Source organism: Oncorhynchus gorbuscha, linkage group LG09, assembly GCF_021184085.1.
Source record: "Oncorhynchus gorbuscha isolate QuinsamMale2020 ecotype Even-year linkage group LG09, OgorEven_v1.0, whole genome shotgun sequence".
Classification (NCBI taxonomy): Eukaryota; Metazoa; Chordata; class Actinopteri; order Salmoniformes; family Salmonidae; genus Oncorhynchus; species Oncorhynchus gorbuscha.
This window is the reverse complement of record NC_060181.1, coordinates 39,079,146-39,096,344: the sequence shown is the minus strand read 5'-3', so window position 1 is coordinate 39,096,344 and position 17,199 is coordinate 39,079,146. Positions and strand designations below refer to the sequence as shown.

The window sequence follows — 17,199 nt, the reverse complement described above, 5'->3', positions numbered from 1 at the left end:
GATTGGCTCAGTTTTCTGTCACTCATGGGGATACGATGTCACCGCCAAGGGTAGAGCTAGAAAATTCAAGCCCCTTGGGTGCTGCCATAGTGTTACATTAGAAGTGTCCATCCAAGAAGGCTCAAGGTCATTGGCCACAGATAAAATGACATCAAATTACATATCTACAGTAGCTTTGATTGGACTGATCATGCTAACGTCATACTTTCAAAATCTTAGCTAGCAGTCATCATCATGAAGTCAAATCGACAATCTACTGGCAAATAATTTTTAATCCTTGCCATATGAAGAGAAATAATGAAAATAAATTATACATAAAACGTATCGGTGCTCATCGGCCATTGGACATAAACATCACACAACAAGTTGGAAATCTCAAATTCAACAATGAGGTTAGGAAGGAATCAGTGGCTAACAGCAAGCATTGCAAAGCAATTAGCCTGCTATTCAGTGGAGTGGCTGTGTGGTCCCAAATCTAAGATTAAGGGTCTCTTTTCTTAGTTAAACATTATAAACATTGGCTATGCTGTCAATGAAGCATTATTTCTACTGCGTGCAAAACAACTTAACTCAGAACTGCAAAATCTGACTTTAGTGAGTTCAAGACAACTGGGAACTCAGGATAAACGAGCTACAACTAGGAAAATACGTTTTGAACGTTCATCCAACTCGGAATTGTAAATTCAGAACTCGGGCCTTTTTCTTGAGCTACGACTGACATCATGATTCAGCCTTAATTTTTCTCTCGAGTTTCCAGTTGTCTTGAACGCACCATAAGTCCAGAGAACGCCAGACTTTGTTGACAAAATTTGCCCATGAAGGACCACAGCGCCGCCACCTTCCTATTCAAGTGAGTACAGCACAAGGTGAATCCAAAAATGTCTGATGCTGCATCAATTATGTAATATGCCAGCGAGATATGTATACTGTAGCTAAGAATGTATACTGTAGCTAAGAAAGTAATACTAAGTGAATGTTGTGTAGTAAGCTGTTAGTAACCCATGTGCCTCACCATAATAATTTGGTCTAGTTTCACCTCTTAATTTCACCTACTGTTCTGACTTGGTGGTGCACATGTAGCCTATAACCTGTTTTTGAGAAAGGTAATCATCACATTTTGTAAGAGCTTTCATCGCCAGCTTATATGCCCCCTTTATTTATATTATGGTTCTGACAGGGAGAACACTAAGAACGGCCCATGTTCTGAATTCTGTCGCTGTACATTTCAAAAGTGCTGAACAAATAGTTATATTGACTACTTCCGTCCTAGCTTGCTCATTAATGTCTTAACCGAAATTATGGATTGCCGCTTACCTGTTTGTTGTCCCCTTATGCCAGTTTGTACATCTCAATTGTCAGCATAAACCACATTTGTTTAAGCAAGTCAGCCATATCAGCTATGTATTTTTTAAAGGCAGTAAATGAGGCAGAATGAACTGTTTCGCTGCCAGACAAGGCTCCGCTGATAGCCAGGTGTAGCAGTGGTAAGTTGTTGGGACAGCTTTATGTAGGCCCTAAATATTTTGTGGGTACCGTTTGTCACCGCTATAGTGCAATTAAGTTTGTTTAGCGTTGTAGCTTTGCTGGCATTCATCCCACCAAGATTGACACGCTAAAATCACCACTGCATCGACTAGTTGATACTTGTAAATATCAACTAGTCGATGCAGTGGTGATTTTAGCATGTCAATCTTAGTGGGACAAAATAAAGTGGGATGAATGCCAACAAAGCCACAACACTAAACAATACATCCATTTCTTAATGCTTACCTCATACCAATGTTTGTCCTGTGTATTGGCAAGCTTTATTTCGTGTGCTGAAATCCATCGTTTTGATAAAACTTCAACGGCATCATGAACTCACCCAGTAACAGGTCATTTTAGCCTCTACCAGGATGCTGAAACTTGGCCACAAGTGGATCTTCCAGCAAGACAATAACCCCAAGCACACATCAAAATCCACAAAGAAGCAGATCAGATAGAACCCACAATCTATCCATAGAAATCATATATTCCCAGCGAACTGGCATAATCCATCAAAGTTCCACAATGGGGCCAAAATGGAAGTCATCTTGGTCAGGGAGAAATCCAACACCAGTCTAAATAGAATGAATGGCGGTAGAGCAGGATTTCCCCAAACTCAGTCCTCTGGACCCTAAGGGGGACACATTTTTGTTTTTGCCTTAACACAACACAGCTGATTCAAATAGTCAACTAATCATCAAGCTTTGATCATTTGAATCAGCTCTGAAGTGTTAAGGCAAAAACAAAAATGTGCCCCCCTTAGGGTCCAGAGGACCGAGTTTAGGAACCGCTGCAGTAGAGGCATAGGTGATGCATTTCCTGCTTGTACTTATGCAGGAAAATAAAAGGCATGTCATGTATAAGAAGGTGGATTTAACAGAATTGTAATGTAATGTAATGTATGCCATTTAGCAGACGCTTTTATCCAAAGCGACTTACAGTCATGTGTGCATACATTCTACGTATGGGTGGTCCCGGGAATCGAACCCACTACCCTGGCGTTACAACCTAAAATATTGTCATGATTATAAATACAGTTTATACGGCTTTTATACACATTTTCTGTATAAATAGCCAACGAAATTATGAAAACAGACCATAGATGTATCAGATTCCGTTTTCTTGGAAAGCTGATCATTTTCTTGGAAAGCTATAATACAATATTAGTACTGGTTAAAGTACAACTTGTTTAAGTACTATCATCAACTGATTTCATCCAGTGTATGTCTGTGGATTGACTGAATAGTTTGAATATAATTTTGGCATATTGGCAGTTAAATAAATTAACAGAATCATTCCTCTAAAACTGTCTGGCTAACACATAATACAGAGCAGATCAATTCTTCACATACATTGTGTTACACAATATAATTATCACAGCACTGGCAAACCATGGTTGACCAACATGGCTGACCTTCGGACCACCATAAGATTCATTCCATTCTAATTCCATCAATTTAATTGACTGCATAATTCCGAATCACCTTTGCCCCCCCCAATCTGTGTTCTCCAACTCATAACATTTTTTAGAAAAATGTTCAGTGTCGTTTTCTATTGAAAAGGAATTGAAAACAGGGGTGTTAATCATTTTGACCACTCCCTTTGAGAATAAAAAAATATTACTTGTTATACAAAACGTCTTTACCCGAGCAATTGTATTTGTATAAAATATAATTTTGCAACAAGAAAATGTGCACGCTATAGCTCAGTATTTAAATTATTAATTTTAAACAGTCGTTATTGCTCATCTTTATCAAAAGGCGTCAATTTCAGACCCCAGTGTAGTTTGCATTTCTCCTGAGCCTCGATTATACTAGCTGTTCGCCCTACGCTTACAGGATATAGGCTATGCTTATAAACCATTTAATCATATTCCCCACCTCCCAATAACAAGAAGAAGAATCCTTTGTTACATTTTTATTTAGGTACCCAAAAAAGAAATGCAGGCCCAGTACAGTCACAGACAGGAAACCCTTTCAACACCTGGCACAGTGATTTACCTTCAACAAAGACATTAATGCTATAAAAACATCAAACTAATGCTCATCGAGGCCAGTGTTGGAGGTAACGCGTTACAGTAATATATATATATTACTTTTGTGAGTAACGGAGTAATATAACGAGTTCTCTTCAAATATTGTAATAGTTGCTTTTTTCAAGTAACGAGTCCTTTACTTTCATCATCATTATATCTCTCAGCGTGTTATACATTGAGTGTACAAAACATGTTCTTCCCATGAAATAGACTGACCAGGTGAATGCTATGATCCCTTATTGATGTCACCTGTTAAATCCACTTCAAATCAGTGTAGATGAAGGGGAGGAGACAGGTTAAAGAAGGATTTTAAAGCCTCGAGACAATTGAGGCATGGATTGTGTATGTGTGCCATTCAGAGGGTGAATGGGTAAGACAAAAGATTGAAGTGCCTTTGAAAGCCATTTTGCATGGTCATCTCAGTCTCCGGACTTGAAAACCTGCGGTATGGCAGTAGGTGCCAGGTTTGGTAATGCCACCAGCAATACTGCTCGTTCTGTGCATGATTTCCTGCAAGACAGGAATGCCAGTGTCCTGCCATGGCCAGCGAAGAGCCTGGATCTCAATCCCATTGAGCACGTCTGGGACCTGTATGATTGGAGGGTGAGGGCTAGGGCCATTTCCCCCCCCCCAGAAATGTCCGAGAACTTGCAGGTGCTTTGGTGGAAGAATGGGGTAACATCTCACAGCAAGAACTCGCAAATCTGGTGCAGTCAATGAGGAGATGCACTGCAGTACTTAATGCAGCTGGTTGCCACACCAGATACTGACTGTTGCTTTTGATTTGACCGCCTTTGTTCAGGGACACATTATTCAATTTCTGTTAGTCACATGTCTGTGGAACTTATTCCGTTTATGTCTCAGTTGTTGAATCTTGTTATGTTCATACAAATATTTACACATGTTAATTTGCTGAAAATAAACCCAGTTGATAGTGAGGATGTTTATTTTTTTGCTGAGATTATATATAGATAGCAGCTGTGTTGTTACCCTACTTATCCTTTTCCTTGTGGAAATACTCCCATTACTTTTACTTAATCGAAGAGAAAGAGGACAAAGTTTTTGTCAAATGCAAACTCTGCACAGGCAGCAAGCATTGATCTCTTCATCCAGAAACACCACATCAAATCTGAAATAGTATTTGGAGGTCATGCAGAAAGGCACAAAAGCTGGAAGCCTAAGTTCCAGAAATGCGTGAAAGAGGAGAAATCTATAGGCATTATGATAATAAACAAAAGATGCACATGCCCAAACAATATTTCCAAGTGCTCTTACAAAATGTCCATGTAAACAATCAAAATGTCTGATAAATCCAATGTTTGATCACAACAAAACATTCTATTTTAATATACAAAGGAATAGGCCTATTGGCCATAAACATTTAGGCAGCTTTACGAAACGAAAATGTACATTAAAGCCACTAAATAAAGGCTGTCAAGTGACAACAAGGATGACTTCAAATACCTGGTGCATTAACCTGCTGAACGTGAATGCAAACCGTGTCATATGAACCCTACACAAAATGCACTGTAATAAAGTCATACCTCCTCTGTCCTCGACTTTTCCTGAATAAGTCTATTTAACACACTGACTGACGTTAGAATTCTCGATATAACAATCAAAAGTGTGTTCTAAGCACTTTTAGGAGGACATGTATTTCTTTTTTCCCACGCTGCCTTTCCGTCACCCGACAGTTGACTAACGGCCAATCGAAACTACATTTAAAATAATTTCACACATATAATAATAATAACAACAACAACAATAGATGCAGTCTAAAGATCAGATTAAATTCACAAGTCCGATGGGTGACAATATCAGGCTATCAATTGTAATTGTGAATGAAGGATTCAGCACCTAGGACAGCGCCTTAGGGGTGGCTTTGCTCATCTGATACAGGTAGGCCTATAGTGGACCTCCATGGTGCTGAATGACCAGCGGAGAAGAAGAAAAAAACAACACAATTGCAACAAGTGATATGTAATATACTACTTTCCATGCAACCATATTGTAACTTGACAAGATGAATTTTCTTAAACCTAACAACAGATTACTTTTCTAAGTAATGAATCCCAACACTGATCACGCCACACAAATCCCCAACATTACAATGACGTGTAATGTAGGGGAGTGTAATGTAGGGGACTTGTGTGGCTATATAAACACGACTTGTTTTTTTGGTGTACCCTCAAAAGTGCTTTACGGTTGAAAGCCATGCCACATGCTTGACATTTGAACGGCTTCTCTCCAGTATGGATGAGCATATGTCGTTTTCTATCTTTGCTGACATAAAAGCGTTTATCGCACACTGTGCACGGATACGGCCGCTCCCCTGTGTGCCTCCGCAGATGCTCCTGCAGCTCACTCTTCTGCCTACAACCTTTGCCACATTCTGGACACTTGAATGGCCGTTCTCCAGTGTGTGTCCGGGTGTGAATCCTCAATTCAGCCGTAGATTTGAAACCCTTTCCACAGAGGTCACAGAGGAACGGTCTCTCGCCAGTGTGCATTAACATATGCCTTCTTAACCATACCAACTGAAAAAACTTCTTCCCACAGTCTGGGCAGATGAAAGCAGCATCTGTGTGATGCAACATGTGTTGTTTCAATAGCTCTTTTCTCTGGAACCTTTTCCCACAAGTGGAGCAAGCGTGGGGTTTTCCCTCGACATGACTCTTAGAGTGTGATTGCAGTAGTTTTTCACTCCGGAAGCCCTTTCCACACTCAGCGCAGAGGAATGGTTTCTCCCCTGTGTGAATTCGCTCGTGAATAGTCAGGGTATACTGTGTTCGGAATAATCGCTGGCACACTGAGCACTGGTAAGGAGTGGACTCATTTCTCTGATGTAAGCGCAGCTCAGTTAACGAAACAAAAGTCTTCTGACAAGAAGGACAGGGGAACGGTCCCGTAAATTGATGAGTACGACTGTAGTGGCTCTTCAGGTCCATGCCCTGAGAAAAGATCTCGTCACAAAAGGTGCACTTCAAGATGTCAGGGCACTTGTTGAGACTTTCCTTTTGGTGTGAAGCAATGTGCCTTACCATTGTAGCTTCAAATTTAAAAGTCTTATGGCATAGAGGACATGCTTTAGGAATTGTCTTTTTATTAGAGGACTGTGCTGTAGTGGTGGGGGATTGAGAGATTGGTGGTTCCTGGGTTGCTGTACTGGAAGGCTGAGGAATGTCATTTTTATTTTCCCTTGGAGCCAGTGACCATGCTGGCTTAGTCGCATGTTTGTAAACTCTCTCTAACCGACAACCTCTTTTGCTCTGCTGGTGTCTCTTCCTTTGACTGTGGGATACAAAAGCCATCGAAGCACTGGGATACTTAAAGCGGCTTTTGTCTGGGGTGTGATGGTGAAGAAAGTGGCTTTTCAAACTAGACGTTTGTGAAAACGTTGCATGGCATACAGGGCACGTTTTGGAATAATTTGCGTTTGAGGAAAGTTCTGGAATGATGCGAGCAGGAGGGCTTTTTGATCTCAGCTCCTTCCTTTTTTTGACGGACTCACTTGTAGGACAACCTCTTTTGTTACTCTGGTGTTTCTTCAAATCACGGAGGAAGGAAAAACCCTTCAGACAAAGAGGACACTTAAAAAGTCTTTTGCCTTTGTGAAATATAATAAGATGGCTTCTCAACATATATTGAAACTCAAAAGTCTTACGGCATAGGTGACACGTTTTGGGATCACTACTTGCATTACTGGACTGTCCCGATATCCTGTCATTCTTTCCATGCTGGCGCTCATTGACCTCCTGTCGTTTCGTCATCTCCTCACACTCATTCTGCTCATGTTTTTGGAGGTCGTCCTGGTGGTCAAAGCCTTCCCCACACTGGGTGCACTGGTGAGGGCTCTGCTCGGTGTGAGTTCGCATGTGTGTTGTCAAATCCTTCGCTTCAACAAAACTCTTCCCACATAAGGAGCAAATTTTGGCACGCTTGCTTCTTTTAGGAGACTGCTCTGTGGTATGGGAGACAGGACCTGGAGCACCGGCTGGTGTTGGAAGAGAGAAGTACCATTGTTAGAAGGTTACAGATGTCACTCTCACCTCTAACTTGAGCCTTGGATATATATATATTTGTTAAATGCTGTTTTACTCACCTGTCATGAGACTGTTGTCATCAAGTTGGGTCATCAGCACTACGGGCTGGAGTTCTAAATCAGACACGTCTTCAACCACCTGTTGTTTCCTTCCAATATTAATTCTGCCGTCACATTCATCCCTATTTCTCTCTTCTGTTTGCTCTCCGGGGAGTGCCTTGACTTTTCTAGAAGCCCCTTTCTCATGTAGATGCTCCAACTCCACAGAAGGCCCTTCATCCTGATCCGAAGATAGGACTTCGCCATCTGAAACCTTGCCAGTTACCTTGGAATCAGGCATATCAGGCATGTTGGCGAGAAACGTGTGCAGTTCAGAAAAGAACGGACAGGTCGCCCGGCCACTACTGCTTGGGTTCCTCAGTGCTTGTCTGTAGCTGTGCTTCATGTGCTTCATCTTTGATTGGCACTGCTTCCACGTCCTTTTGATGCCAATGACCTTTAGCCGCTCGGAAACTTCACTGTACGCATGTTTTTTCCGGTAACTTTGCTCCATCATCTGAAGAACCTGTTTGTTTGACCACACAGAGATCAGTGCTTTCGTCCCCTCCAGGGTCCAGGTCCGTGTGTCATTGTCTGCCGAGGTTGTCGAAGACACGTCTTCAACCATCTGTTTGCGACAATGTTTTTTGGGGGGGCTTTTCATCTTGCTGTCACTTTGACGGATGCAAAATGTTTCATCCTCTTTTTTCTCGTTGGCTTGCTCTCCGGGGAGTGACTTGCATTTCACTTTTCTGGAAACCATTTTCTCACGTTGAGGCGCCAACTCGACAGCCACAGAAGGCCCTTTATCCCGATCCAAAGACATGAATCCTCCATCTGAAACCTTGCCAGTTTCCTTGGACTCCGGCATATCAGGCACCGTGGCAAGAAAATTGTGCAGTTTAGAAAAGAACGGACACGGTCGGCTACTTGGGTTCCTCAGTGTTTCTCTGTAGCGCCACTTCAAGGCTTTTATCTTATTGTGGCACTGCTTGGTTGTCTTTTTGATACCAAGCTCCTTTAGACACTCCGAAATTTCACTGTAAACATGTTTTTTTCTATAGCTTTGCTCCATCTTATGAAGAATCTGTTCGTCCGACCATATAGAGATAAGTGACTTTGTCTCCTCGGGTGTCCAGCAGGTCCATCCAACGTCGTCTGCGGTCATCGATGATGTTGAGGACATGTCTTCTCCGTCTACAATCTCTACCTTTAAAACATCATAAGCCAAGTCATGTCGCTGTCTCTCCTCATAGTCGTTCTCTCCCCATTCCTCCGTTCTTCCATCCACCATTTGCACTGCCTTCTTAACCGTGTCCAAACTCATCCCCAGCTCCTTCTCCACATTATCGTGCTCTATCAAAGTGTCCCTTTCCTTTCTGGATGCACACGTGGATAAAGACTGGCTCTGCGAGCGTGCTTCATCAATGTCCATTTCTATCCTCTCTGAGAGCGAGTGAGACAGTGAAGAGAGGATACGATCGTCGGCACCAGATGACGGAGCTGAAACATTGGGGAAAAAATATAAATATTTAGTCTGCCTGTGATTGCTACATACATTTTTGGATTTGAATGACATATGTGGTGATGATATATGGTTCTTGAAGAATATAACTTATAAATGCCTCATGAGCTTAGTTCAACTGTCGTAGCCCATCAAAATGAAAATGTAGGTTTGTTTTACTCAATTTTATAGCCTCACTTTATAGCCTCAAATCATGGTTAAAACTTTGGTATGGACGGTCCATAGCTTTGTCTGAGTATGAGAGCGATTACATTTTTCCAACTCCATCCCTCAGATGTTTACCAAATCAATATCTTGAAAATAGAAACAAAGCATAAATTCCCCCCAGAACCCTCGCTGCTTACGCCCACGATTCCTTTCAAAACAAATGGGAGCGTCTCTACAGCGGTTACACGTCCAGTGTTGCAGCCCGTTAGTCTCGTTACATTTAAAAAACGTAATGAAAAACTTATTTGCCACTGTATGAAAACAGAGCTGGGAAAAAGCCTACCATTAGTGAACAAATGGCCATGGCATCTGTTGTGCTGGAGAAGAGTCTTCAAAGGCTGAGGTTGAGTCACAGAATGTGCACACTCCTTCAGCACAGAGGGGGCAGGTCTGAGCCATGATACAGTCTGTGAAGGGGAGGTGGCTTAAAATGAGCAACAAATTAAAATTGACCAAATGACAAAAGTAAGGTATGGTAGACTCCGCAATATAACAACTCAAAATCGGCCACAATTGGCTCTTCCCAAATTGCATCTACCTGTTGAAAGGTTGGCGTTGGAAGCAATTTCTCCAGCCTGATGAGGAACTCCCACATCAGAGTCTGCAGTGCTGCGTCATAACTGGACCCAAATTCTTCTGGAAAAACATCCTAGAAGAAACATTAAAGTGCATCTGAGTGGTGTATAACAGGTTAAACGAATGCCTTAATTGAGTGTGAGGCATCCTATTGACATCATTAATGGCTATAAAAGTCTACTCAAGTCTACTCAATATTAGCTAATGCAGGTTGGGGTTCAGCATTACTGAGTAAGCCAGTAACGAGGACTTCGATGGAATAAGATGTGGAACAGACTGAACACACTGATGTACAGTTTACCTCTGATTTAAATGTATGTTTAGCATAAACATTATTCTCACACCAACCTGGAAGAAGTGTTCCCTCTCAATTGGGTCATCTAGAAGAGTTTGGACGAGTTCCAAGAAGTTTGATTCCGATGCCTCCACCTCTGTATCTATCTACAGCAAGTGTACACAACACAGTTAGTAAATTAACCTAGCCAACAGAGCCACAAGGCTTGATCACTTGAGTGGCACTCACCTCCTTTTCTCTATGAGTGATGATGCAGGTCCTCATCCTGCTCAGGTGTGGCTGGATGGTCTCCGGGTCGGCTGAACAATCAGAGCGACACAACTCGAGAACCAGCTGTCAACAACAAACAGGTAACACTGAGGCATTTTAGATGCAAACCAATCCGGCAGTGAGCATGGTAGAAGAATGTTACAATAAGTGTTAGACAGTATGTAAATGCACTTACAAATGCGTATAATATTGAACCTTTACGTAGTATCATCGCACAACCTTATTTTCAATGGTTGCATAGGTAAAGTTATTTTCTCACTTTTGGAGTGTGATTGCATTGTTTCTCTGTCCCAGGAACAGAAGAGGTTGGTTTTCATAATGCGTCTTGACCCACCTTTGAAACCCTGATGCCCTGGTTAAATTTACATCCAGGACATTACTGTATCCTCATTCCTAACACATTACCCATATGGTTTGTTTTCAGACCAATAGCCCCACATTTGAAACCTTGATGATTAATTGGTACACTTATTTATTCCAGGGGTGAACGCCTCCTCTGAAGAACTCAAGCCATATTATTGGTGTGGTTTGCTGGTTTCGGAGAAATTCCCAAGACTTTGTGAGATGTGCACATCTGTGAAACGTGTTTGAAATAAAGACGACCTGGAACGTGCCCAGAATTACGTGTTGACACAGACATAGGGCAGGTTTGTAAATTCACTCTGGCTATCTCCCCGATTTCAGAGCACTCTCGTCTGTGTGCCAGAGGGCAGAATAACTGATGAATTTACCAAACGCTCGACACCTGTTGAATATGGCCGGTGTCAGTAAACATCGGGGGAAAAAGCTTGATTAAATTGTTGCCAGCAGCACAGTTACCAATGCTCTGGATAACATGAAAACAGCTTAACCAGCTCTGCTAGGGCAAGTAAAATGGCCAGTGAGGTGTTCTCTCATTTATGTCTGGAAGTAGCTAGCAAGCTAGCTAACGACTGCCTTTGTGAGGTCACAACTCTTGGATCAACCCTACTCCTAGGCCAGAGCGACCAGTGTGTGTTCTAAACGCTCTGAGAGCAAAACGCTCCAAATTTATAAAACGGGCAATTTACAAACGCCCAGAGAGCACTCTGAGCTCTCCCTGGCACTCCAGAGTGAATTTACGAACGCACCCATAATGCGACCCATAGTGTGTCATGAAGAATCAGGATGGACATGGCTATGAAAAGCGTGCAAAGGCCAGAAAGAAGAGATTGCGTGAAAGAAACGTTCACAAGAAGAAGAAAAAAAAGTGTAAGTTCTCTACAGTTTGTTTCACTTTTGGATACAGAAATCCTGTTGTTACTTAGGAAAGAAATTCCACAAATGAACAAGGCACACCTGTTAATTGAAATGCATTTCCATGAAGCTGGTTGAGAGAAAGGCAAGAGATATTTTGATTTGTTTAACACTTTTGCAGTTACTACATGATTCCATATGTGTTATTTCATAGTTTTCATGTCTTTCATGTCTTATTCTACAAAGTAGAAAATAGAAAAAAATAAAGAAAAACCCTGGAATGAGTAGATGTGTCCAAACGTTTTACTGGTACCGTACATGACAGAAGATGACACTAAACTTGTTCAGTCAATGAATGGTGGGTATGAAGATCAAAACATTAAGCATTGTGTGAAGATACCTCCACTGTTTCACCAAACAAAAGTATTACGGTTACCATTTCCCACCAGAGCATTCCCCATACTTGGACTATCACAGAGAAGTGGTAAGTGTATTAATATAATCTGGTAAGTGGTAATATGTTGGGAATGATGATTGAATAAGGTCCTGAATGTAAATTTGGCCACGGTTTCAAATGTGGGTCAAGACATATTGAAAAACAACCTCTTCTGTTCCTGGGACAGAGCACCAAATGCAAATAACTAACTGTTCAACTGTGCAACTATTGAATAGAAGGTTGTATGATGGTACATAAGAATTCATCTTAAAGGCATGTTTTAAGTGCATTTAAACATGGTTAATAACTGGATTTAAATATTGGCTCACTATTTGGCAAACACAGACCAGTTAATGCACTATTTTGACCAATGCGGTATAACTATTTGTTCATGATTTATAATGCATTTACAAATGATGAAATGTTAATAACATAATTATAACCCCTTTACAAGTGGAACCTTATAGTAAAGTGTCACCGGATGCTTTTTATTTTACCTTTATGTTAACCAGGGGTCCCATTGAGCCAAAGGTCTCTTTCTCAAGGGAGCCCTGCATGCACACAAATGTCACCCTACGTTCTACTTCAGTCACACCCCTCCATCTCTCACCTGCGCTCGCAGCCCCATGATGAGTTGGACTTTCTCTCTGTAGCTCATCAGATCAGGGATCATCTCCAACACAGTGGTGGCAAACTCCTCCACCAACCCGTAGTCCATTGTGTCTCTCCGCTGAACAACTTGCCATAGAGCTGCCGACACCAGCCGCAGTGGAGGAACCAAGAGGCGCAGAGACGACAGAGGAAGAGGAAGACCTGGTTGGAAAGAAAACATTTGGTGACGTTCCAGGCCATCTTTTATTGCGATTGCCACATACAGATGATCAGATTTTACACGTCATGGAGTGGTTTTGTTGCTGCGTAGCTGAATGTGGGTGGCAGTAGCCTAGTGGCTAGCCATCTACTCGACAGGTTATGTTCCTACGTCTACACTGGCATAATGAAACAGAAATGAGTTAACGACATTATAAATAATAAAGCCTGCATTTCACTTATAAGTAGCCTACATGCATTTATTTGACACTTCTCAATATAACAACTGACCTATACTGCAATAAATTGAACATAATGAAGCTTTGGTTTTCAGATGTAAGAAAGTGTTTTAAGCCTCCCCACCTTAATTACCAAGAAATATCACAGTAGTGCCTTTCTACTTTCTAAATCCATCCTGAATCCATCCTGAATCCACCCTTCTAGTGAGATCAAGATTATATGGATTTCCTGCATTAAAACCAACCTAACCTAATCCTGATTAAAGGTCAGACTGGATTATCAAATCCGTATTCAGAGGATGAGAATCTTATTTTTCAGTTTTGAAATACCCAAAATTTAATCCAATTAGGGCTGTGACTCTCACGGAATTTTGGATGACTGTAATTGGACAGCCAAATGATCGAGGTCACCATGATAATGGTTCAAAAAACGTTGACCCATATTTTGTCCTCGTCTCCGCTCCTGACTGCATGTGCTGCCATAGAAATACAATGGACGTCTCCATTCAATTCAACGATGGTGAACTGGCGGCCATTGCAAAGCAGGAAGTAAAATATGTGCTGTGATTTTTGGATTCAACTCAACTGACATTACAAAAAAATTAAATACAGTCCATTGCATGAGCCACATTAGTTAACATAATTTGAATGAACATTCTACATACAAACACTCGATCACTTGCACACACACACACATTTATACTGACTATCATCATATAAGCTGCTACTACTATGTTAATCATATATCCTGATGCCCACCGTACCCCTCTATCTACCTCTATCGATGCAGTATCCCTTCACATTGTAAATATGGTACTGGAACTGACCCTGTATATAGTATGCTTACTTTATCATGTTCTTATTTCTATATCTCACGTGTTTTGTTCGAGCTTGCTTTTTTTGTATTACATTGTTATGATTACTGCATTGTTGAGGTTAGAGCATACAAGAAAGGCATTTTTCACTGCAATTATGCATGTGATTTTAAGTGTGCGTTGGTGAAATCACTTTGGCCATCTACTTCGATTTCAGTGTGCAGAATAACGGATTAATTTACAAACGTGCAACAACCGTTGAACATGACCGGTGTCGGTAAACGTCTGCAAAAAAACAATTAAATTGTTGCCAGCAGCACAGTTACAGTCACCAATGCTCTAGATAACATGAAAACAGCTCAACCAGCTCTGCTAGAGCAAGTAAAATGGTCAGAGTGAGGTGTTCTCTCATGTCTGAAAGTAGTAAGCTAGCCAACTTTAGCCAGGTAGCTTTGGTGCTTCAGCGAAACGCTCTGAATCTGGATTTATGAACTCACCCTAAAACATTGCGAGTGTACCCATTTGTTTACCAGTCAAATTGCCAGGGTTAGAGGTTAAATTCCTGTGTGCTGCTGCATTTAGGTCAGGGTAGCCTAGTGGTTAGAGTGTTGTACTAGTAACCGAAAGGTTGCATGTTCATATCCCCGAGCTGACAAGTTACAAATCTGTCGTTCTTCCCCTGAACAGGCCGTTAACCCACTGTTCCTAGGCCGTCATTGAAAATAAGAATTTGTTCTTAACTGACTTGCCTAGTTAAATAAATGTAAAAAAATAAAATAAAAAATTCAGTCAGCTGTTTGTTAGCCTGCAAATTCTGACCCTTGTTACACTTGTTTACACTACTGCACTGGGGTCAGAACACAGTCATGGTTAGATTAAAACATTGCGGAACCGGCGTGAGATATGGGTCGGAAAATGTACCTCAATGCAGGGATGGGATGTGCCATAACAATTTTATCTATATCCAAACTGATACATCGAGAGGGTTGAAATACTGCTAGTTTTTCCAGAAAACATACCTTTTCGCCGTAATGCTAGCTAGCAGTAGCCACACCAGCCATTTAGGAATGGCACGTCATGTTGATCAACAAAGGAGCTGATTGGCTGACAATGCCATTCAAAAATGGTTTCAGTGACTACTGCTAGCTAGCATGAGGACGAAAAGGGCAGTGTTTCATAAAAACTAGCAGTATTTAAATCTTCAACGTATCAGTTTGGATCTAGGTCAAATTTGGAGTACATCCCATCCCTGCATTGAGGTACGTTTTCCAACCGGGCCCTGCTGTTGTGTTTTTGAGCAAGGCACTTAATCCACCCAGGGTTGCTGCATGCACACTGTGCCTCTCAATGTGTGTGTGTCTGGGTTTTGGGAAAGACAGAGGAATAATTTCCATACTAACTAATCTTGCCCACCAGCCTCTCAACAAATCAAATCTGCAAAGTTGCTTAGGAGCTAGAAGCAGAGCTGCCATGTCTGTCGGCGCCATCTTGCCATATCGAACCTATATGTGATACCAATTAAGCCTGGGAGTAGGTTACATTCTTTACAAACAGCCCAATACAGATGTTTTTTTTTAACTAATTGGTTAAAATTAGCTAATCAGATCAGCTCTTAAAAAGATCTGAAGTGATTGGTCAACACCAAAGTGGGAAAAATATAACTGCTACCTGTCTAAACATAGCCTTAAACTCTTGAAGATTATCATGCTGAGCTGTATGACAGGGTTTACACAGGCAGCCCAATTTTTATATATATTTTCCACTAATTATTGGTCTTTTGACCATTAACATCAGATCTTGACACATCAATATATATATATATATATATATATATATATGAGCTTGTTATGATTGGTCCATTGAAAGAAATATCAGAATTGGGCTGCGAATTCTAGAAATTAATATCGCGCCACATTTCTTTTTAAATAATTGGATATCCATTTAGTTTTAAAAAACTATTGTTAAGTCTGACACTGAAAACTATTAATGTAACCTGATTTTCTTACCATTATCTTCCTCCTCGTCAGTTTCTTTGGACTCAGGCATGTCAGGCATGGCGGCGAGAAATTCGTGCAGTTCAGAAAAGAACGGACACGGTCGGCTACTGCTTGGGTTTCTCAGTGTTTCTCTGTATCTCCACTTCAAAGCCTTAATCTTGTTTTGGCACTGCTTCCACGTCCGTTTGACACCAAGGTCTTTTAGCCGCTCCGAAATTTCGCTGTAAACATGTTTGTTTCTGTACGTTTGCTCCATCTTCAGAAGAATCTGCTCGTCTGACCATACCGAGATCAGCGCCTTTGTCTCATCCGCGGACCATGTCCATCCGACATCGTCTGCCAATGACATTGTCGATCTAGTTTTTTGATAGTAGTCTACAGCAACTAGTAAACTAGATAATACAAGGTTAATATTAGTGTTAGTAGCTAAGTCCAAAAGCTTTGGTCGACAAAACAAAGTGGTGGACTACTCCCTCTTTGGCTGGCTACTTCGACGTGACGTCATGACGTCATCTACAAGAAAATATGGTCGTTCCCAGATGGGCTTCTTTGCAGTCGTGCTGTGAATCTGAATATTGCCAAATATGTTATAAATAGAAAGTAATACGAACTAACTTGCCGAAGTACGTTTGATTAAAATGTATCAGTAAAACAGTCCAGAACATGGCATCAATGTCTGCACACTGAGTTAAATGTTATCATAAGCGGAAAAAAACTAAATCAATTTTACTCCACATAGAGAGAAGAATACATAGCTCGTCCTCCATCTGGCAAATTTGATTAACGCTTACAAGCAAAAACTTCAACAGGAAGTACCAGTTACGACCTCAATACGGAAGTGGTCTGATGCAACAAAAAAGCTAAATTAGATGACTGTTTCGCATACACAGACTGGAATATGTTCCGGGATTCATGATGGCGTTGAAGAGTTAAGCACTTCAGTCAACAGCTTTATTAATAAGTACATCTACGACGTTGTCCTCATAGTGACAGATACATAGTTGATTTGCAACTATGCACTTTTTGGATATTGAATGCTTTAGAAAATGAAACGTTGAAACTGCTTTTTATCTATCTGAATATTTTCTTCACTCTGTCTGTTGACAAGATAGAATAGTGGCTGAGACCATACTTTGAAAAATATAAAGATTTGTATTGGTTTCCCCAAATGTTT

At 41.1% G+C, this 17,199-nt stretch overlaps 1 protein-coding gene across 1 annotated transcript; it reads right to left on the bottom strand.

Annotated features, from left to right (window-relative positions):
* Positions 1-4,395: 4,395 nt before the first annotated feature.
* LOC124043569 lies at positions 4,396-16,808 on the bottom strand. Its single transcript, XM_046362282.1, has 8 exons — positions 16,035-16,808; positions 12,775-12,977; positions 10,472-10,576; positions 10,297-10,389; positions 9,911-10,021; positions 9,656-9,779; positions 7,662-9,143; positions 4,396-7,553 (listed from the first exon to the last, which is right to left on the bottom strand). The coding sequence occupies exons 1-8, from the start codon at positions 16,372-16,374 to the stop codon at positions 5,665-5,667; spliced, it is 4,347 nt and encodes a 1,448-aa protein (XP_046218238.1). The 5' UTR covers positions 16,375-16,808; the 3' UTR covers positions 4,396-5,664.
* Between the last annotated feature and the right edge of the window lie 391 nt (positions 16,809-17,199).